We start from the raw sequence: 24,202 nt of genomic DNA, 5'->3' as shown, positions 1-24,202 counted from the left end.
TCACCTTTGTTACGTGTCTCTTCCGGGGGTAATACGTCACAACAGCCGACCAATCACAGCGCGTCATTTCATGGGACGAGGGTATAAAAAGAGTGTATAAAGAGCGGCTTCCAGCTCATTTGATTCAGTCTCGTGCCAGATTTTGGCGAGACAACACGTCCTGAGGATGCCTCGTGTAGAGGCAAAACACGTGTCGAATTGTTTTAAAAACAAATATTGGCGGAATTAACACTAAAGAAAACTTAAATCATTGTATAATTATGTAATAACGTTGCAATAACATAATTGTATGGATTGCTAAACGATTTTTTTTATGACAATAAGGGACGAGACGAGCAGGTCGTTCAGCTGATGGTAATTGATACGCCCTGTCCATTACAATGTAGTGCCGCTGAAGATTCTTGTAAATTCCAAGAATTCTAATGGGAACTACAATTGGGCTCGTCTCCTTGAGACATAATATGTTAAGTGTCATTTTCCCAGTAATTTCACTAGCTATGGCGCCCTTCAGACCGAAACACAATAATGCTTACACAATACTGCTTCACGGCAGACAAAGACGCCGTTGTATACCCATAATCTAGCCGGAATCTTGTGCAAAGGAGCCTCCCACTGGTAATTTCCCATACCCTCCTTTTACTACACCCTTGGGCTTGGGACTTCCCTATTCTTTTTACGCCCCGGGGAAGCACAGGGCATAGTTTTATGGTTATTATAAAAAAAAGAAAAAGAAAAGAAAATGCTGTCAAAAATACTTTGCATAATAACAACAAAATATATCTAATTTAAAAAAATATCGCAATTTAGAAACATTTGCACTGAGCGGAAGACATTATGTTTCACCTGGGAAAATAAAGATACTTTATCAAAGTCAAAAGCAAGTGTGGTCCCGCATTGTAACATTTACGTGAACTTTATTATGTACTTACGTAGATACATGTACTTGTACAATATTATTACACGTTTAAGTTTAATCTTATTTGTACCTATTTTTATTTCGTCAAAGGTTAAGAGATTTGTTCTTGCGTGTAGTGTGACTTATAGGATTCCATTTACACTCAATGTCAAACGCAAATTTTTTATACATATTCTGCTTGGATAAATTATTGGTCTCCACTGCGCTCCAAATAGATACAGCAGGCGTTGCGCTCGTCACCTTGAGACAATATGTTAAGTCTCATTTGCCCAGTAATTTCACTAGCTACGACATCCTTTACAACGAAACACAGTAATGTTTACACATTACTGCTTCACAGCAGAAATAGGTGCCGTTGTGGTACCCATAATATAGCCGGCATCCTGTGCAAAGGAGCCTCCCATTAGTGGCTCCGTGGTGAAAGTCAACGACTGAACCTATCGCGCCACCGACGTTTCAGGTGATGATGGAAGGTACTATACATAGTGTCACAAAATTCAATGTCAAGCCGAAACAGAATGATAGGCTAGATGGTAAATAATCATCATCAGAAAAATAAAAAAAAATATCCATCCCATGTTCCCTATAAACAAAAAAGCAGATTTTGTTAATTTATCAATTAATAATGAACAAAAATCAATTTGGTTTCACAAGGGGCTTATCAACAATTAATGCGGGTACTAAACTCATAGAGCACATCTTCGACGCCTGGGAAGAGTCACAGGATGCATTGGACATTTTTTGTGATTTGTCCAAAGCATTTGAGTGCGTTCAGCATGAAACTTTACTCCTAAAACTAAAGCATTATATAGTGAAAAATAGAGCCCTAAATCTGTTATAATCATATTTAAGCGAAAGAGTTCAGATAGCCGATGTAAATGGCAAACAGTCTTCGGGTAAACCTGTGGGAATAGGTGTTCCACAGGGTTCTATTCTCGGTCCTTTCTTGTTTCTTATATATGTTAACGATCTACCGTTTGTGGTAGATGATAGCCATGAGATTGTACTGATTGCTGATGATAATTCACTTAACAAGGTACAAACTAACGTACTTATAACTTGTGAACACTACGGTCTTTTTTGGGTATCACGTTAGATAAAAAGCTTCAGTCCACATATTGCCCATCTAGCAGATAGACTCAGCTCTGCAGCATATGCAGTTAGAAAGATTAGAGAGTACACGAATTTTACGACCGCTAGATAAGTGTACTTCAGTTATTTTCATAGCATCATGACGTACGGTATTTTACTATGGGGTCATGCTGCTGACATTGATATAATGTTTGCTCTGCAAAAGAGAGCTGTTCGTGCTATATATCAGCTTGGTTATAGACAGTCTCCCAAAGAAAAATTTAAAGAAAAAAATATTATGACTGTTCATTCTCAGTACATTTATGAAAATTTAATATACGTTCACAAAAATCGTCACCTTTTTGCTCTTAATAGTGATTTTCATTATTATAACACTAGAAATAAGGGATTGCTTGTAACTCATTCTAGTAGGCTTCATAAGATACATAATAGCTTTAAGAGTAAATGTATACACTTCTATAATAAAGTCCCAGCCACTGTTCAGGCATTATCTATAAATAAATTTAAATGTTTTATTAAAAAATGGCTCTGTCGTAAATCCTACTACTCCACAGTTGAATATCTAAGTGATCGGACAGCCTGGGACTAGATTATGGTTGTTTTATAGCGATAGAAATGACTGTACAATATTGTATATTTTTATTGAAAAGAGCGCAAAAAAAGAATGCTGGGAGCGTTTCTTGCGCCTCTTCTTCTCTCTCAGAGCGCCATTTGTTTCCGAAGCGGTAGTACTATTTAGTAGTTATTAGAAATGACATCAAAAAGAATTCTAAAGGAATCAATTTTGAGAAAATAAATGCCTTATATGCCTTTTAATAATATATCGGGGCAATTGTTTGTGATTACAGATGTTATTTAAGTTTATGGTGACACGTTTGAAATTGGCAGAAATAAAAAACATAAACCACAAAAACCAAGAAATGGTTACAAAATGGAGAAAATCTACTTTTTTTTGTTTAGTTCCCATAATTTCTAAAGGTGGGGATGGATTTTTTTTTCTGATTTTCTGATGTTTCCGATCTAGCCTGTCCTTTTGTTTTCAGCTTGACTTTGAAATTTGCGGCAGCCTGTGTACGGTAGACAGATATACATGATATTCTATTATGAATTCATGAAACGGAAAACCAATAGAAATTTCTCATAAACTTTTTAATGTATTATTATTGAAATGCCAATCAACGTGATACAGTGGTGGACACGTCGATGGAAGAGGCTCGGACAACACAGGATTTTCAACGAATTCGTTGGATTTGTATACTGCGTGGCCTTTTATCTTGTTCCTGTAAAAAAAGAAAAGGAATTATTTACAAAAATAATTGAAGTTCGTTACACTTTAGTTAATCATGCCCCCTGACGTTAACTGGTCAAAAAGGCTATTCGTGTAATACTTCACCTACTATAAGCCTCTTGTAATTCGTATGTTTACTGAACCACAACCAATGGATGAGTATTAAATGAATTTCAATATGTGTAATTTGTAAAATAATCAAATATATTTGACACAAAACAAAACTTATAACTATATTTCCAATACTATGACCACATAAAATTAAAACTAACATTACGTGGAAGTCTACCAAGAATACTGGCAGCATTTCCGTGCTGGATAGCTAGGCTGATCCGTTGACCGTCGCGTTCCGTGCGAGCGCTCTTCCAACTGAGCAAACCGTTCCAAAATCTTGTATGCATTGTACAAGGCTTTATCTGCAAGATCTACTTAACTTTTTGTTTTGATTTGCAAAAGCGACATCTCAAGTCAATTTCATTATATGCAAATGTTTGGGTTGAGCAGGTTATCAACTGTAAAGTAGGTCCTGTAGATGGAGCCACAATCTGAGAGTTGAATAATTTAACGATATTAAAATACCATCAAACACATAGCTTGTAAAAAAAACCAAGTCTCGCAACTCATTTATTCTACCGTAAAAAGTTGTGAGATCCATGTAATAAAATGTCGGTCAATTTATTTAGTCCCTACTTAAGGGTCCTTTTGTATTAAGTTAGAACGTAATTAGCTAAGCTAACATAATCTTACAGTGACCATATAATATTAAAAATCTTTTATGTTTCAAATAAAAACATTAACTTGGCCATCCAATACACTGAACACAGAAAACTATTTGAAGACTTTTTGAAGGTTTTCGCTAGCTGACGATAGTTTCTACGCAAAGTTAACAATTTTTTTTAAATGAAAATAAGGGACGAGACGAGCCAGACGTTCAGCTGATGGTAATTGATACGCCCTGCCAATTAAAATGCAGTGCAGCTCAGGATTCTTGAAAGACCCAAAAATTCAGAGCGGCACTACAACTGCGCTCGTCACCTTGAGGCATGAGTTGTAAAGTCTCATTTGCCCAGTAATTTCTAAACTAGCCAGTACCAGTCAAAATATTCAAAACACAAAAAGAAAACAAAATTGAGACCACTTAGATTAAGGATTTGTATCCGCTGCGCTTCAACTAGATACTGCAGGCGTAATCGCAAAGTGCAGCGACTAATATTACGCCCGAGTAGGCGTATAATTAGTGTATTACTGTCTCGACAGTCTTGAACAATGTGTATCGTTGCCACATGTTCTGTTAAACTTTGCTTCTAATTGAAACCAAAATGCCGGGTTGCGTAGTAAAACTTTATAAAAATAATACTACAAGAAATAAGAAAGACACTGGGATTACACATCTTCAGTAAGTATTTTGCATTATTAACCTAATATATTAAATTCTCATGTCGCGGTGTTTGTAGTTAAAGAAAGTCCTTCGAAACGACTTGACCGATTCTCATGAAATTTTGAGTGCATATTGGGTTGGTCTGAGAATCGGACAACATCAATTTTTCATCCCCCTTAATTTTAAGGGTGATCTACGCCATACTTTTTTTATATATTTTTTTTTGACATTTTTTTTTTAAATTTGTTTGATTATGAGTCGGCATATAAAAATACATACAACTTCAAATTTTCAACCATCTACGATCAACAGTTACTTTTGTATCGCGATTTTAATAACGTTTGCTGGGTCAGCTTGTTTCAATATAAAATAACACGAAGCGTATGTTACAATATTTGAAATATGCCATTGAGTGTCAAGATGCACGCAAACATAAATAGTTGCTGTAATAAAAAAGCTTTGTTCTTAGGTAGTGCGGTATCTAGTTGGAAAACAGCGGAGACCAATCCTCAATCTAAGTGTCATTGACAATAAATAGCTTAAATTTTCAGAGAATTTATAAAATCATTTAAGAGATTGAAAATGCTGTAAATATTGTGCATTCTTTCCTGGCATGGACTATATGGTCTTTGCAGCACACAAACTCTTTCTTTAGACGTCCATGACAAATGCATTTTACCAGTGGGAGGCTCCTTTACACAGGATTTTTTTTTTTTTTGAGAGGAGGAAATACTGTTACGTATTTACGCCACGGAACGGGGCGTAATATGTCGGACTCGAGTGTCCGCGTAAGCGGACACCCCATACCGACTAAAACCTCTTCTGTGCTGTTAGCAGCTCTGGCTTTCACAGCGAAGTAGGACGTGGGCCGTGGAGGCCGCAAAGACTACGCAACAACAGTCGCGGGGCGTCTCCTAAGGAGACTCGAACCTCAGACCGGCTGTGTGCTTGTGGGAAGGAGAGAGAATGAAAATGAAGATGAAATGAAGATGAAAGATGAAAAGGTGATAAGAGCACACTCGCCGGCGAGTGTGGTGATGTTTTGTGTAATGTATGTAAGTGTGTATGTATGTGTTTATGATTGCATGTATGTGTGTTTGTATGTATGTACATAGTTTAAATGTTTGTGTGCATGTATGTTTGTGTTTGTGTCTGTTTGTGGAGTGTGTTTGTGATTGTGTAAGTGGTGTATGTCAGTCCGTCAGTCAGTCCGTGTGTAAGTGAGTGTAGTGAAGCGATTACAGGACGAGGACTAACGTCTCGTCGGGTATCAAAACAATGTGTGATGTATCTAGGGTGCGGGCCGCTGGCCATCGTCAGAGTGACGAGTGCCAGTGGTTTGCGGTGGTTGACCGCGCCTACGCCTGCGAAGGCGGTGTGTGCGTGTCTGTGTCGGAGTTTGTGTGGGTGTCGCGTTCGCGATGGTGATGTCGTCATCCGGGTCTACCGTTACGTGTCTGGGACGTCTTATTGGGTTGAGAGTATGGTGAAGGGGGGTGTACCCGCATGCCTTCCTAACCAAGATGTTGGGATGGTTAGGCGCCTTGTCAAAGAAGCGTCGCGAGATCTCTTTAAAGTGTTGAGCTATTGTCGGAAGCTCTAGGTCGCGGTGAAGGTCAACGTTTCGGATGAACCACGGGGCTCCGGTTGCCATGCGCGTGAATTTATTTTGAACTACTTGCTTTACACAGGATGCCCGCTAGATTATGGGTGACACAACGGCGCCTGTTTCTGCCGTCAAGTAGGAAAGTGTAAGCATTATTGTGTTAGGCCCCGTAGCTAGTGAAATGATTGGGCAAATGAGACTTAACATATTATGTCTCATTTGCCCAGATGGGCAGAGAGTATCAATTACCATCATCGGAACGTACTCGTAACGTAGAGTAGCTCGTCTCGTCCCTTAATGTGATTAAAAAAATTTAAATCCATACAAAGCCAAGATCGTCTCCAGCAAACGTACTCACCATAAGTCACTGGAGATTACTGATCTTATCAAAGATTTCTGTAAGCACGAGAAATCACATGCAAATCCGAAGCTGTAGGCGCCTCTAATCGGAAAGAAGAGCCAATCTAATGGCGAACATGGCGGGAGCTTGATATCCAAGTTTTCCATAACACGGTCTGTTGAGTCACAACTTGGTCCCCAGATTATCGTTGCCTCTGGCTGATTTGCTTTACAATCAGTTTTCGTCTGAAAGTATTTAAAAATTGCAATGGGTTTGACTCATAATATAAAGGCTGATGAAAGTAGGTACTGTTCCTATATTGTATATATCGGCGCTAATACTATTAAAAAAACGAGAATAATTCAGTTCAACAATTTTAGTTGAAATTAGTTTTAAAAATCGTCATTTCATACATTGTGATGTGAAATTATTGTAAAAAAATTCCAATTGAAAACACGTGCACGTGCGCCGAGCCCTATAAATACGGCCACACTGTCGACAATCTAGGCATTTGTTACTCGAGCTGTCGTACTGTTTGGACATCTCTGGGACGTCGTTTCGCTGCTCGTGGAATACTTTCATAATCACCTTCGTGATCAAATACTGCTATTGCTGCTGCTATGTTGCAGTTTTCTTTCAATTATCCAATTATGAGTGACCAGCAAGTCAACAATTGTGATGTCGACAGTAGTTATGTCTCACCTTTTAAAAACAATACAGAGGTTCTTTCTCTTTCATATATGTTTTTTCGTTATATAAGCAATATTCGCTAAACGTATTTACAATTTTCCAAATAGTTGTACTTTTTGAGATTCCTACTTCCTAGTAAGCTAAGCAATTTATTTTGGTTGACAACTCATCACGATCACCCAAGTGAATAGAAAGAGATAGGAAAGACTAGATTACGGGTAACACAACTGTGCCTTTTTCTGCCGTGAAGCAGTAATGTGTAAGCATTATTGTGTTTCGGTCTGAAGGGCACCGTAGCTAGGTAAATTACTGGGCAAATGAGACTTAACATCTTATGTCTCAGAAGACGAGCGCAATTGTAGGGCCGCTCAGAACTTTTAGGTTTTTCAAGAATCCTGAGCGGCGGTTGTAATGGGCAGGGCATATCAAATATCATCAGCTGAACGTCCTGCTCGTCAGGTCCCTTATTGTCATATAAAAAAAGACTAAGCTGTCACGCTCGTTCGGGCAAAGTCGGCTCAAGATAAGAATAATCTACAAGATGATACACAAATATATTAAGCAGATATATACAGGATATAATTACATATATAACAAAATAATAGTTGTGTAGCTATTAGCATTGCCCTGGCGGAGTTTTCGTGTGGCCTGATGCACACAAAGTCAAAGTCAAATAAACTCTATTCATATTAATTATTTAATCGCTTAATCGCTTTTGAATCGTCACAACAAATCTTTATTTTAAATTAATGAATTTGTCATATGTAAGTTGCACCGCTGTTACTTGCAGTTGTTGTAAGTTACCGGCTGCACATGCATCGGGCATCCAATGCGTTCGGTGAAAGAAAAACAGCTTACATAGTACCTAGACTGATTAATAAACTGCCAAGTGACATGACCGACTCATTGACTGAGACAAATTTAAAAGATAGTTTAAAAAAATACTTTTTAAGACTTGACTGACCACCGATCAACTTATCGTGCTCAACTATTATTAGTATCAAGTACTTTTACTTTTATTTGAAAAATTATAAGTATTATCTGTATAGCTAAGTTTCTAACGATTGTGAATAATTTTTTCTTTTGTTAATTTAACTCTGTTGGTATAGACTAAATTTAGCAATTGCATAAACCTCAGTGGTTTTTATTGCTTTGGAACCTACTGTAAAATTTGTTTTTTATTAATAAATAAATAAAAAAAAGTGTGCTCGTGAGAAAAACACAAAAAAACTGAACGGCAACTCTTTTCAATCAAATAGAGTACGTTAAAATGGCTCTAATATATATAATAAATTAGTTTGTAAGGTGCTGCATCCAATATATGAGTCGTGTTTAAATGATATAAATTAGAAAAGTTTTAAAGAATTAAATGCTTAAATATAAAATATTATCGTACATTGGATGCATCAACCTTTAGAGCTTGAAATCATTGTTTGTGTAAGGATGCTTCGTGAACATATGATGGTCGTGATAACTATATTATAATTATTACACAATAAGTAATTAATTCCAACAAATACAATGATTTATTAACTATAACAGGTTGACCTGGCACTAAGAGCAGCACCCGTTCACGCATGGACCAGCCATCGTTCCACTGTTAGGAATTAAGGATATTTGCAATTAACTGTAAAGATATTTCATATTAACTAACCTCAAATCTCTTCACACTGTGCCATGGATCAATGAATCTCAAAGAGCCAAAAAATCCATCATTCATATAAATCATATTCACCCTTTGCTCTCCCTTCATTATCTGAAATGTTACAGTCACGCATGTTACAAATATATTGGGAAAATATTTAAGGGTTTTCATACGAAAATATTGATATATCTAACCCTATAGGTATTCTACTTCGAGTATGCTCTTTGTGATAAATTTAAGTTAAGTATCAAATAGGTTTTTGTAATAGCACATTTCAATTCAAATACGAAAAGTAACTAAGGTCAACTGAGGCAAATGCGTCACATTTTTCGTTTGTTGATTTTGATGGCCCATAAAAATTAAAACTCTTAAGTCATTTTTAAAAATCTCATCAAACCTGTGTTTTTTAACGAGTAATGTTCAAGTTTTATGAGGTATCTTCTAGGGTATCGCATAAAAAAGTAATTAGGGGTTTTATAAAAATGTCGATTTTTCACGAATTTACTCCATTTTGGGTAAATGCGTCTACTATGAATAACTTTCAAACTAGATAGTTTTTGAGGTTGAAACGATCTTTAGTAGCTCTTTTTTAAATTCAGACTTTACATGTGACGTATATGTATCCTGCCTCTGTGAAAAATAGCAAAATTTTGTCTTATAGGGGCATTTCAATTAACATGGGGAAAATGCGTTACATTTCTCTATGACGCATTTACCCAACGATCAATCCAGGTGCTCTCAATATTTTCTAAAGAAGATATATAAAATAAAGAATAATATATACTCATATTAAAAGTTGAGTTAAAGCAAGCAGTAGGTATATCATAGAATAAGAATATTTATCAAAAATATGTCATTTATATATAATCTAATATTAATATTAATTAAAACAACCATACAAATTAACCATACAAGCTAACCCTATAAAGTTTTTTATAGATAATGACCTAATTGAACACATTAATTGTCACGATCAAGCAATTAATATATTATGTTTCTGTATTGTGTGTAGCATTTGATGGACGACATTACTATCCCCAACACTATATTTATTTATTGAAGTAGGCGTTACTTTGGGAAATCCATAATTATCAAAATGATTTGAGTTTATCTTTAGTGTTAATTCCGCTAATATACGTTTTAAAACAATTCGACACGTGTTTCGCCTCTACACGAGGCATCCTCAAGACGTGTTGTCTCGCCAAAATATTCTCGTGCCAGATTTTGGCACTAAAGAAAAACTCAAATCATTTGACCATATTTCTTCCTTTTGGCACATTTAATTGCATTTTCGTGCTGTATTTATTTTTCTTTTACTTTCGTAATAATTAAAATAAGCATGAATACTTAGAAATGAAAAGGCTTATACATTATGCATGTATAGTCATGCACCTTCAATTAATCTATAATATTTATTTTAATATTAACATACATTATATTGGTCGTGTGCCTATTATGAATATTTCATAACCCCGCATCTACTTATGTAAATAATATCCTTTGCTATTGTCCGAAGTAATTTTTATATATCTATCTTAATAATGGTTAACTTAACTTAACCCATGTTTTTTTTTGGCTTCAATGACGTTCTATACATTGTCTTAGGACTGCAATATTAAGAATTATTTTTACTAGAAATTATTATGTCTATACATTTATTTTGTAATAAAATATTTATTAATTGCACTGAAACAATAAGTTTATTCAAACAAATTTATGAATATACAACTGGAATGATTAATTGAGTGCAGCCAATATGACTAGATTAAGTGTCAAGTCTTTCAATAAAAAGTACCTATCACAATATTGACACCGTACAATTATGCTTCTTAATAGAACCTTCGCAACCCATGTTCACAGTTAAAATAAAATGACAGGGACTAAGTGTTTCCTCGTTTTGGGTTTCACCACATTCAAAATATTTGGTGGATTGATCGAAGTGGGTTTTTATGCCATGGCCAAGTCGGTGAATTATGTAATCTTGCCACAGTTTGTCAAAAATGTATCTATATCCATATAGGTTAATATCAACATTGTAATGGTTTATTTTAAAATTGTCTACTCGTATAACATTTATCTGAAATCAAATTAAAAAATTATGGAGAAGTATTTGAAAAAACGGTGACTACTACATCTGCACTGCAAAACGTTTCTTACAGAAACGTATAAAACAAAGACAATACAAGTATTGACTTTAAAAAAAGGTTCAGCACCCATAATATCGAGGCTTTACACAGACGCATTTACCAAAAAAATAGACGCATTTAGCCTAAAATTTCTTGTCATAACCTAAAATTTACAATCATCATAGTAACCTCAACTATTGCGATGTTTAGAATAAAAATAAATACGTATACAGACGAGCAAACATGTACTGCAAATTAAAATAAAACTATTTTCAAAATAATTTATTAAAAAAAATAACTAATTTTATACCCTTCGAACATTACTGATGCTGCTGTAGAGATCCATGGAGGAGTCACATATATAGCGGCCTGGCTCAGCGATAATTTGAATATTTGGATCAGGAAATAGCTTCTTTAATGCGTCGTTTACGAGTGTAGATACCTGATGATTTTATTGAAAGAAAACTTAAATAAGAACTTAGAATTCGCAAATGGAAGCAATTCAAATTATGAAATTTTATTCAAACTATTTATTTAAGATTTCAATTACTTGAATATTAATCATCAAAACGATTTTTACATGTTTTTTTAAATTCCTGCCTTACCTGATCAATTCTGTCTCTTCTGTCACTCAAGAAGCCACCCCCAATATCAACAATATTCATTTTCCTCCCCGCTTTTTCTTCGTGGTCGAACAAGGCTTTCGCTCTTTGAAGCCCTATTATATGGCTGTCAGCGGAAGAACAACCACTACCCACGTGAAAAGCCACACCCACAACCTGAAAGCAGATTGAAATCAGATTTATCGCAGTCCTATTTGCATTGTTGGATACATAGTTGGTGTTCTGCGAACAAGCATGGTTCAATTCAAACTTGCAAACTCTGAAAAAAAACTTCATATCCAATTACAGAATATCAAAGTTATAGGTACACTTATCTTATACTAGCTTTAACAAATTGCGAATAAAACACATAAAACTGCTGTGGTTAATACATTATTATAAAATGCATTTTTTTTCATATCAAGTGCAAAAATACAAAGTTTCATGGTGTCAATATAATATGATAATGACAAACTTCCATACAAACTTTCACCCTTATTTCAACCCCTCCAAACCTCTTAATCACGATAGAAGTATATGTCCTATGTCCTTGTCCAAGTTCTAGTCTCTGTACTAAAGCTCATCAAAATCGTTTCAGTGGTTGAGGCTTGAAAGCGTAACAAACAAACTTACATTCACATTTATAACATTAGTAGTGATAATATAATTATAATAAAAGGAAGTAGTTTTCGAATTTTTGTGCTCAATCAAAACAAAACACTTTATTCATTTTGGTAAAACAAAAAACATTTATGAGTGCCAAAAGGTATATATTGTACTATTTACTACCACTACTTAGTGAGCAGATGTGGCAAGAATTCATTTCCATTGTTTCAATAGCATTGTAAACGACGTGGGATTGAAATTATCTCCTCAAATTTTATTGGAAAACAAATAGCTACTTTGAAAATTTCAACAGCAAATCAAGCATTTGCATACATAACATTTATAACTCTATATAATCTAATTTTACTTTTCTATATTGTCGCCTGTTAGTTATTAAACTTGAATATCTAGTTTCTAAACTTAAAATTCCTTTCTCAATTAACTCTTCTTACTGTACACCTAAATATTCCTGCATCGGCACTATGTTCGAATAAATTATATCAATTATTTCAAAGCCAGCATCTCCATTTGTAGTCATAGTTAATGTGACACATGTCCTTTGATGATAGGGTTCATGTGAGTCTGAGGATTAATTAAAACGATAAAACAAAACCATTTTCGCTAGATTGTGCTTTCGTATCTCACGAATATCGTTACGCAGACCTGACGCTTGGTGCTGTTCGTCGATATACAAAACATGCCTTGCATCAATCCCTACAGTACAGAGTGGTTCGATATCTAGCTTGTTTTGCCACTTTATGTCGAAAATGCACATGGGTGAAAAGTACTAATTTTTTTTTTATAAACTCTTTACAATTGATGAGTATTTACAACAACAAACCTAGCCAAGCTTCTGGTAAGGGGGAAAATACAAGGCAAGCCACCGAGAGACAGAAGTCCGATGCGTTGGAGCGACCAGATCCGCGACGCTGCCAATAAAAACGTCTATAAAGCTATACACATTGCCGAAGACCGTAACAAATGGAAAGCGATCGTCCAGAAAATAATTCATGGAGGTTACGACCCTTAGCAATCAGGAGAACGACACAAGAATGAGGAGGACAACAAGAAAAATAACTAGATGTATGCTCACAGCTCCAAAGAAGCTTCACAAGTGGTCGGAAGAATGCAACACGGTCATCATCCACTGTTCCTTTAAGGAGTGTCTTATCAAGGAGTCACAAAGCAAGGTGTGAAGACTTCAGGCATAGTGTGTCAAGAGACTGTCTTAGATTGTGTTGTAAACCTGTTAGCAATATGCTTTTTAAAAATGTACCCTGGACTTTCCAGCAAATCTGTGAACAGATAGCTGATCTCACAAGTACTACCCAAGCTTGGCTGGAAATAAACGTCTTGGTTTTTAAGTCTGAAGGAGAAATTGAAGCTAAAAAAACAAAAATCTTCTATTTCTAGGAATAGTTTGGTGAATATTTTTAATATTAAACATCACTAAATATTTAGTTTGGATGTAACACAAATGAAGCATATCTATCTGATACAATGTATTCCCGAGAGTATAACGTCATCCACTCTGAAATAAGAACTAGAGTAGTTCGTTGATTAGATTCATCCATCAACTCTGTCTAGGAAAAATCAAATAGGATTTGTGATTTATGTAGAATTTCTGTATTGCAGATAATTAATTGGATCCTTTGTGATGTACAGTGATTATGATATTAAAGTTAACAAGGTTGTAGTTGTAGTATAGAAATTGCTATTTAACAAAAAAATATGCACAAATTTTATAAATTGGTAATTGGTTGGAGTCGTGTATAGTTTTTGTAATTTCACTTGAAAGAATTAAAATACAGATCATATGAATAAGTGTGGGAATCACAGAGTACTGGTGGGAATCTACAATATTTATAGATATAAATTATAGCAGGCTTGGGTTTTTAATTATTAGATTGATGAAAACTCAATTAAAATTCTTCGGAATTTCATCGTTACTAACAAAGAGGATGTAAATATACTACATAACAAAAGGCGTGACGTGCCTAAGTAAAATTGAAATTAGTTTAGTATGAAACGTGCAGTGAGTTTTGACATAAGTTTGAAATAGTGATTACAATATGGCGACGAAATATAATCCGGATGAGTTTGAAAGCGAACAGTTGCTTAAAATGTCGTGGATTTTGGCTATCTCCGTTTTTAAAACATTATAGCCGTGATCTGTCAATCAGTTTCGCTAGGCTGGTGACCTATTTCAATGAATGACACCTTTGACTTCCGTGGTGCTAAAGTTATATTTAGGCTTTGATTGAGGTGGTGTAGAAGCTTTTATGCTACGGATAAATTGAGGAAAATATGGAAGGATCGCAATATCACTAAAACCACAAAAATACGACTTGTAAGGGCTCTCATATTCCCCATATTCCTCTACGCTGCTGAGACATGGACCCTACGAGAAAGTGAGAAGAAAAAGATGCTCTTGAGATGTGGTGCTGGAGAAGAATGCTCGGCTTATCGTGGACCGAATTCCGAACCAATGAGTCCATTCTTCGGGAGCTCGGCATCAAACAGAGACTGTCCACTACCGTACAAGCTCGCATTCTCACTTTCTTCGGGCATGTATCGCGACGAGATAGCGACTCCATAGAACACTTAATAGTGCAGGGTAAATTCGAGGGCACTAGACCAAGAGGCAGGTCCCCGATGAGGTGGACGGACCAAGTGAGGCAAGCTGTCGACGGTACTCTGCATGAATGCACGAGAAGAGCGGCAGTTCGTGACGAGTGGCGTCGCATTGTGAAACAGGCCACTAACCTCGACGTGACGACCACGACCACTCTGACAAGAGTGTAACGCCGAAGAAGAAGAAGAAGCTTTTATGGACCAGTAAGTATTTAATATTATTTTCAAATTAATTTCTTAAAAACTATGCACTTCTTAAAAAATATGATTCAAGGACAGACAGAAAAAGAAAGGTTATGAAGAGAAAGATATTTTATTGAATTTTTGCACAATGCTTTGTTTATATTGATGTATCTAGAACACCAGTAATGCTAAACATATTTGCAACAAACATATGTATTCCATTATCAATGTTTACATACAACAAACGTATTTTAGCAAAGCCATTCTCTCTGTTATCGGGATGTTTGTTGATATTTTTGTCATTCAATGTCATAATGTATATTTGTATTATTTGTATATATATCGTTTCATAATGTTTTTATCGCTATCGTCACCTTTAGTTGAGTCACTTTAAACTCTTTACTTCTTTCGATAACAACTACGTATATTTTATATCTAGTATAGATAATACACACTAGTCCCAAACATTTATAAGAGTTGTCCATGTCCGTCAGTCTGGTGGTACTTGGACACAGCTCAGACATTCATCATCATCATCACCATCAATTCAGCCGGAAGACGTCCACTGCTGGACAAAGGCCTACCCAAAAGAGCGCCATGACTATCGTTCCTGCGCTGCCCTCAATAACCTATTCCGGCGATATTGACCAGATCATCGGTCCATCTGGTGGGGGGCCCGCAAACATTACGTATTGCTATGTCGGTAACTTTGGTTCTCCTACAGATCTCCTCATTTCTGATTCGATCTCGCAGAGAAACTCCAAGCATAGCCCTCTCCATTGCCCTCTGAGCGACAATGGGCTTCTTCATAAGGCATATAGTTAGCGCTCATGTCTGCGTTCCGTATCTCATCACTGGCAACACACACTGGTTAAAAACCTTCGTCTTCAGGCACTGCGGTAAAAATACAATACACAATATACGTCCAAAAGGACGAGAATATTTTACGGAGCTTCCCGAACGCTGCCCATCCGAGTTGAAATTAATTTGTCCAAAGTAGACGTATTCGTCATCATTTTCGAGAGTACAGTTCCCAACTGTTACGGGATTAGATGCGACATGGGTATTATCTTCATCTTGTCCATGTTCATTTTGAGACCTACTCTTTGGGAAGCTGTACTGAGGCCATCGAGCATATGGCTTAATTCTTCCATGGCCTTTATCATGATAACGATATCGTCTGCGAATCGAAGGTGAGTGATGTATTCGCCGTTGCTACTGATGCCCAGCCCGTTTCAGTCCAGAAGCTTAAAGACATCTTCCAACGCAGCGGTAAGCAGCTTCGCCTTGTCTGACTCCTAGCTGCAGGTGGATAGGCTTCGAGAACTGATCCTGAATACGGACTGACATGATGGCGTTTTCATACAAACACTTCAACGCTTCGATATATCGAAAATCAATGTGGCACCTCTGAAGAGACTGAAGCACCGCCCAGATATCGATCGAATCAAAGGCTTTTTCATAGTCCACGAACGCCAAGCATAGTGGCTGGTTAAACTCCTCCGTCTTCTGTATAACCTGCCGCAGCGTGTGTATGTGGTAGATAGATATGGTGCTAAATGCTAATGGCGCCTTTTCAAAATCAGGCTTGTTCGGGAGGCTCAAAATCATCGAACGTGCGCATGAGACGATTCGTGATAACCCTAAAAGTATGAGTAAAGTCTAAGTAAAGTCTGAATATGCGCTATAGATCTCAGCCTAAGTCTATAGAAAACTGATACTGTAAAAGTGGTAAAATAACGTCTAGTACCAGTGGAAGGCTCCTTTGCACAGGATATCGGCTAGATTCTGGGTACCACAATGACGCCATTTGCCATAAAGCTGTAATGTGTAAACATTACTGTGTTTCAGTCTGAAGGGCGCCGTATCTAGTGAAATTACTGGGCAAATGAGACTTAACATCTTATGTCTCAAGGTGACGAGCGCAATTGTAGTGCCGCTCAAAATTTTTGGGTTTTTCATGAATCCTGAGCAGCACTGCATTGTAATGGGCATGGTGTATCAATTACCATCGGCTGAACGTCCTGCTCGCATCGTCCGTTATTTAAAAATTTTATTCATCTTTAAGTCATTTGCAATCGTCACGTAATCATAAAAATGATAATAATTTCCAACCTTTAAATTAAGAGCTGCAGCCTCATCAAGAAGAGGAATCGCTTCAGTTTCAAAATCACATCCAAATTTGTCACCGAGTTTATAAATGCTGTCTCCCTCGACTTTTATTCTGATTAACAACCTTAAACAATATTAAATTTAAATTAAATTATTAAATTTAGAAACATTATAGAAACTCATTATAAAAGAAACATTAAAACTGATTCACAGATTTGTAAATATTAAAAACACATTGATAAAAAAAAGATTTGCAGTGACTCCCACCAAGAACGAAGTTCGTCAGGCATATTGTTTAACTCTTGTCTTTTTCTCCATCTATATCTTTGTAATCAGAAAATTTTATTTTTAAAAATAAGTATTTTTTAATTAATTTGTGTAATAAATGCTTAAAGATCTATGTTTATTTATTAAAAATACTACTAAATGAAATAGATCTACAACTAACTCTCTACATATTCTATCGAATTTAGAAATAAGTAAATATTATGTATTAGATAATGTACGTCAGTACGAATAGAGCTTTCTGTCAGTGAACAGAAAGTATATAAGTTAGCCGTGTAAAATAGATTCGTTCCAAAAAAAACTTCATAGATTAATTAAGAAACTCGTCCATATTTGAAGTCTAAAAAAGTGTTAAGCTATTCGGTGACTATCCAAATGTTTTGAGTTTTCTTTAGTGTTAATTCCGCCAATATTTGTCTTTTCAACAATTCGACACGTGTTTCGCCTCTACACGAGGCATCCTCATCACATGTTGACTCGCCAAATCTGGCACGAGACATTTTGTGACACGTATCGAATTGTTTGAAAGACAAATATTGGCGGAATTAACTCTAAAGAAAACTCAAAACATTTGGATAATTATGGATTTCCGCAAAGTAACGCCAATTTCAATAAATATTCGGTGACTGTTTTATTAACTATCGACTATAGTTTTAGACGAATACAATAAAAACCTTATAGACGAATTGAAAAACTCAAAAAAAGAGGTCATAGAAAGTGTTAAACTATTCGGTGACTGTTTGATTACCTGTAGTCGGATCGGATTATTTCTCGTTTTCGCAAGATTGCTAAACTCCTGAGTTTAACATCCAATAGCAAAAACACAAGTAGTAGAAATCTGTTTATACTACATCAAATGTATGTGGTGAGTTAATTTAAGAGGTAGCACTAACAAATTAATCGATATTAATCATTAATTAATCAATAGACAGCGTGTAATACTCGCTCTTTCAGATTTTGTCTTTGTTTAGAGAACCGCACTGATAGCCACCAAACGGTGATCTAAGTACTGATAAGCCGATGTTTGGGCTTGGCTATAAGCAACATAATAAAGAGTGGACCATCTAATTTAAATTTGAATCGGCTATAAAAAAATCTGAGTATTTTTTAAATTTTCTATTTGATTATTATTGGAAAGGTTGAACTTTGTAATTTAAGAATGGAACACAATACCATTCATATGATTACTACAACTGGCTCGGCAGTACCCTATCCGATCAACCCAATTTTTCAGTACATTTTTTATTGTTTCGGCTTGAATGGCACTTCAATGGCAACGTCGATTTCACATTTCAAAGCTTCAATTGTCTCTGGATGGTTTGCGTATCGTTAATGGTTCCCCACAGAAAATAATCCAAAGGGTTCAAATCACAGCTCCGAGGCGGCCAATAATTAACATCAGCATTTCGTCTGATTATTCGATTTTCAAAAACATTGCGCAAATTCAAATTCAAATATTTTTATTCAAAACACGAAATAATGTCACTTATTGAAATTCAAAAACTACCCAATTGAAAAATTAAAGTGTTTTATATATCCCAATTTTGTTCGAGCATATGTCCCATTTTGCAAATGTCAAACATAAAACTAATTTCCTGTCAAAACATGAATGTCTTTCTACCCTTCAAAGTCAAAATAAGGTAGTACTTCAAATTTTAAACACTAGATGGCCCAATATTTATAAAAATTCTTAAGTGTTATATTGATTGAGCAAACTCACTGCGCATTGGACCAATATTGCTTTATCTTCTTCAACTCGTACGAGGTATCAAAGGTAGTGTGTCTCACTCCAACGTCTCTCGCATACGTCATCCAGTGTGCGGGTTTCGTTGGAACAGCAAATATAATACTCCTAAAAGTGAAAAAATCATGTTATACAATAAAGTAAATACCGATACAGGTGAGTTTGTAATTACAGTTGAGTCGTAATTAGGCGATAAGGGAGCCAAGAGTGTAGCGACCAATGCAAACCGTTTCATACGTTCAACATACTTGTGAATATTTTTTTGACAATATTTAAGCAAATAGTATCGGTGTATGATAAACAAACTTTTAACAAAAATGACGCTTATTTTTTTTCTGCACACCAAAGTAAGCATAAATGTATATTAATCATTGTATTTTACCAATCTCTCACCTTGATATAGTGTTCCTGTTACCTACGTAACACTGAAAATATTTAGAAAATGAAAAACGGCTTAATGTAGAAAGTTGCCAATACTTTTATAGTTTTTCGAAGTAATCTCCGTTCCTCTCTACACATCGTCGCATTTGATGGAACCACTTATACTTCTATGGCATTTTCGTACGCTTTCACCGCATCTTCAGGGCTCGTAAAGCGAATATTTCGAATTTTATCTTTAGTTCTTGGAAATAAATTAAAGTGGCAGAGCGCCAGGTCAGGATTGTATGGTGGATGACTAATTAACTCGACACCTGCCATAGTCAAATATTCAACAGTCCGTTTTGCGGAGTACGCCGAGTCATTGTCGTGGTGATGGAGGATCCTGTTTCGGGGGCGCTACTGTCGACTTTTTTCCAAGACAACAGGTGGACACTGATTGACATACCAGTCTGCAGTAACTGTTCTTCCATCTTCTAGCACAACTGTCGCGAAATGACCTTTCCGACCAAAGAATGAGGCAATCATCTTTTTTCCGTGACTTCTTCCTTTCTTTACCTTAGTTGGCCGATACTCGATAGGAAACACCCACTGAGCTGATTGTCTTTTGGTTTCGGGTTCGTAGCAATATATCCAGCTTTCATCACCTGTGACAGCAAATACAGCATTTGAGTCACCGCCGTTGAACTTATCTAATTTCCCGTATCTGCTGATAGGTCACTCTCTTATCTTCCTCTATCATGCGTCGCACAGCACCGATGTTCAGTAGTCGCTCTTAAAAGAAGTCCCTCACGCGCATCATCATTGAGATTACTACGTCCACGCTTAAACTTGTTAAACAAATTGTAAATAGTGGCACGAGATGGGGCTACATTGAGAAATGCTAATCGCAGCCTATCATAGCTTTGTTGTTGAGTAAGCCCAAAACGAAAGTCATAATAAATAATTGACCGAAAGATTTTCTCGCATTAAGTTCATTTTCACGTGGAACAAGAGTTTTAGATTTACCGCCAATTCACAAAACAAATGAAAAATGAATGCAATATACTACTAATGTAGTACCAAAGAGTTCTAAAATTGATATTCAAAAAAAGTTTTCATTACCAATGTTTCTAACTGGCCAAAAAACTGACTTCTAAACATTTTCAGTGTTACCCACGTATTGAACATTTGCTGACACACACATCTCACAATCGACCATTATATTTTATGTCATTTATTTATTTACATAAAAAGACTACACTCAGAAATGTCAAAATTAAAAATTTATTCACCATTCAATTCAGTTTCGGGTCCCGCGCCGTTCATAAATTTTGTTTACAAATTTGATGTAATATGTTATGTATAATTAATCCAAGAAGTGAGGGCTATTACTTTATAAAAAAAAAACTTGTTTAAAAAGTCAATTACTCGACATGTTTCTTCACCGATGCTTCATTTAGTGTAGTTCAATACTTGGTAACAGATGGTGCAATTATTGGGGTTGAGCAGGTTCTCAACTGTAAAGTAGATCCTGTAGATGAAGCCAAAACCTGAGAGTTGAAGAAAATATACCAAGACTTACGAACTGGGCAAAAATATTACAAAAACCTTACAATGGGTTAACGTTGAGCTGAAGTACTTTATCAATTTCACCAGGCGAAGCGCAATCGAAACCAAGCCCGGTATAAACTGCCATTTTCAATATTTGTTCGAAGTCATTAGCCTTCATTGCTAAAAGAAGTAAAAGAATATATTTAACTTAATATAAAACATAATATGCTGCTATTAAAAATACTTCTGTGCAGATATATTGCTACATTTTATATCAAAAACGAAATTGGTTATATATTCAAATCAAATAGAATCAAAATCACTTTATTCATGTCACGTCACGGAAATTACACTTATGAATGTCAAAAAAAATCTTATTGAATCTACTGCTACTTCGTCGTTACGATCGTCACCCTTTGGTTGAGCTAATGAGAAGAAATAGCAAGAAACTCGTTGCCACTCTTTTAAATCAAGATATACTTCAGTGAAATCATTCTACGTCGACGACACAAAGAGAAATTATAAAATATTTGCATCGTTAACAGATACTATCTGCGATTAGTTTTTTTGAAGAGAAAACTCATTTAGCGGCGTTGACCACTTTTCTTGGGATGGGTATAAAAAGTTAAACTCGCGTCAGAACACGTGACCTGATCAAATATTCGTAAGACAGACGTTTAAATTATGAATGAAAGTTGATTTTTCTGAGAGATAAACTTTTTGATGTAAAATAATTGTAATAGTTCCGGTTATTTTTATGTACGATATAATGTCATTTTTGCGTAAGATTGCGTAATAAATGAATATTGTATTTAACCACATAAATGTTAGCAAGTAGTTTAATACTGATTAATAATTACAATTATTCTAAAATATTCAATAATACACAACGTTAATGTTCAAGTTTTCACTTCGGCCCGCACTCCCGGAATGCGGGCCGGATATTCCCCATATTATTTTTTTAATAAGAATACATTTATATTTACTTAGTAATTATTTAAGAACTATTACTTTTGGGTCAAATTTTCATATTTAATTACACATAAAACGGATTCTAGTATTGATAACAAATTCCAGATAATGTAATGGTTTCTTGTACTTAATGTATTTTTATTGCATTGGAGCATTTAAAAGTAATTTTCATATTGAATGACTCACATCAATCACATCAATCATTCACCGTTGTATAAATTTTCACAGTGATAGATAGATGTAAGTAAAGGATAAAATCTTACCATAAAATATTTGCACCCTTGGCAAACGAGACTTGAAATATTGTATGCGGTGATACACTTCGTCAAGATCCAGTAAAAAGAATGATTCTTTTTGACCTCCACCTTCAATCATCGCTCTTGCCACATCTTCAGAAGATTCTTCTTTTAATACAAAAACTTTTCTCGATTCCAACATTTTGTCCTAAAATATACTTTATGTTTACATTAGCGTTTTAGCACATATCAATTTTGATGTGTATATGTCACAGTTACATTGCCAAAGCCGTGATATTACAATTTCACTACATACAAAGGTAGATTGCCAATCGGTTTCATTTCATGCAATTTAACGGCCTAGTTTTAGTGACATTATAATGTTACGGGTACACTATACTGATATTGTAAGGCAAAATTAGTTTGACAATTTTACTGGTCGTTAGTTTTTAAGATCGCCTCTGATTGGTCTGTTTCCTGTATTTATTGATAAGTCATTATTTTGTAGTTATACACTAGTGTAATAAACTAATTGTTATCCAAGCGAGCGGCCATTGTTCACATTGTTCACTAGTGGGTCCCAAAAACAAATTTAGACTGTTGAGCACAATGCACGAGCCGAGTGTAGCGTGCCGCGGCAGCGGCCGGCAAGTACCAGAACCGAATCGGCCCATGTTCACTACAACTTCAACAATTATATCAGATGGAAAATCACATACACGCTCCAATGTTTACTATTATAGTTTTGTAACTTACGTATGAAAAAAAAATTACCAACCAGAACGCTCTAAGTCTCACACAAATAACTTCATTTGTAATATTCATAAAATTATTTTTATATCACTAGTGAAATTGTAATACCACGGCTTTAACAATATACCTACGACGTTTATATATGTCAGCCGAATAAAGTCTTTTAAATAATACTTCTACTGTATTACTGTTTTAGATAAGATAAGAAATCAAATGCATACTTCTAATCCTCACTAGGTTTTTATCAAGTTATTATTGATTACTTACATATTCGTATTTATTTATTTTATTGGTATCAATTTATGAGTGATAATATCATGCTGTGTCTCCAGGGAAACAAACAGATTGGGGCTACCGACATGTATGACAATCTCACGTCATATTTTCCCACTCAGATGGTACCCAATTTTAGGTCCAAATTCAAAACCACATGCACACACTCTCTCACATACAGACACATACACACACACACAGTTTTCAGACTTGTTTTAATTGTGCGATAATTGTTAAATTTGTTTTTAATTATTTTCGTTTATTTCTTTATTGTTTAAATATTACGTATCCGATAAGGACGTTGCAAGTTATTCCCAATACAAGTATCCCAAGACAACTTAATGGGAAGTCTCAATATGTATATTCAATCTTTGAAATAAACGAAATTTATTCGTTTCATCACTCTGCTACTTATAATCGACTTGAAATAGCAGTTTGCACTATGTGTATCATTCGGTCTGTCTGCATCTTACTTAAGATACCAGATAGCCAACTATGGTAAAAATAATATAACATTTTCAGGAGCGCAGCTATACAATAAGCTTCCAAAAACTGTTAGAGAAGCGACTTCGCTCAACATCTTCAAAAAAGGCTGCTATATCATTTACAAACCAATGAATAAAACATCTTATTAATATAATAACAATAAACTATATCTTGTAACTTGGACCACCGCCTTAAAAACCGGAAAGCAGCAATGAGAAAAATTCGCCTCTCATTCACTGATTCATGTTCTCATATAAGTGACGACTGTCTTAATAAGATATAAAGTTCTTTAAACCAAAGTAACAACTGACAAACAAGCTACAA

The 24,202-nt window shown here is 35.4% G+C and overlaps 1 protein-coding gene across 12 annotated transcripts in view; it reads right to left on the bottom strand.

Moving 5' to 3' along the window:
• The window catches only part of LOC126970415 (uncharacterized), an 81,914-nt gene that overhangs the window by 47,191 nt on the left and 10,521 nt on the right, over positions 1-24,202 (bottom strand). For 2 of the 12 annotated variants that reach the window (XM_050816260.1, XM_050816259.1), the window contains exons 2-10: positions 22,394-22,574; positions 21,221-21,338; positions 19,224-19,355; positions 17,222-17,342; positions 11,687-11,860; positions 11,392-11,523; positions 8,965-9,066; positions 6,639-6,865; positions 3,143-3,288 (exon numbers count right to left, since the gene is read on the bottom strand). In XM_050816260.1, the coding sequence (XP_050672217.1) occupies positions 3,147-3,288; positions 6,639-6,865; positions 8,965-9,066; positions 11,392-11,523; positions 11,687-11,860; positions 17,222-17,342; positions 19,224-19,355; positions 21,221-21,338; positions 22,394-22,568 (1,323 nt within the window). In that variant the 5' untranslated portion in view covers positions 22,569-22,574 and the 3' untranslated portion in view covers positions 3,143-3,146. Of the gene's footprint in view, positions 1-3,142; positions 3,289-6,638; positions 6,866-8,964; positions 9,067-11,391; positions 11,524-11,686; positions 11,861-17,221; positions 17,343-19,223; positions 19,356-21,220; positions 21,339-22,393; positions 22,575-22,682; positions 22,885-24,202 lie in introns of those variants that run through there. The other 10 variants (XM_050816263.1, XM_050816272.1, XM_050816264.1 and 7 more) reach the window with 8 other exon arrangements.

This window comes from Leptidea sinapis, chromosome 21 (assembly GCF_905404315.1).
Source record: "Leptidea sinapis chromosome 21, ilLepSina1.1, whole genome shotgun sequence".
Classification (NCBI taxonomy): Eukaryota; Metazoa; Arthropoda; class Insecta; order Lepidoptera; family Pieridae; genus Leptidea; species Leptidea sinapis.
Note: the sequence above shows the minus strand (reverse complement) of the source record. Positions and strands in the feature narration are given on the sequence as shown.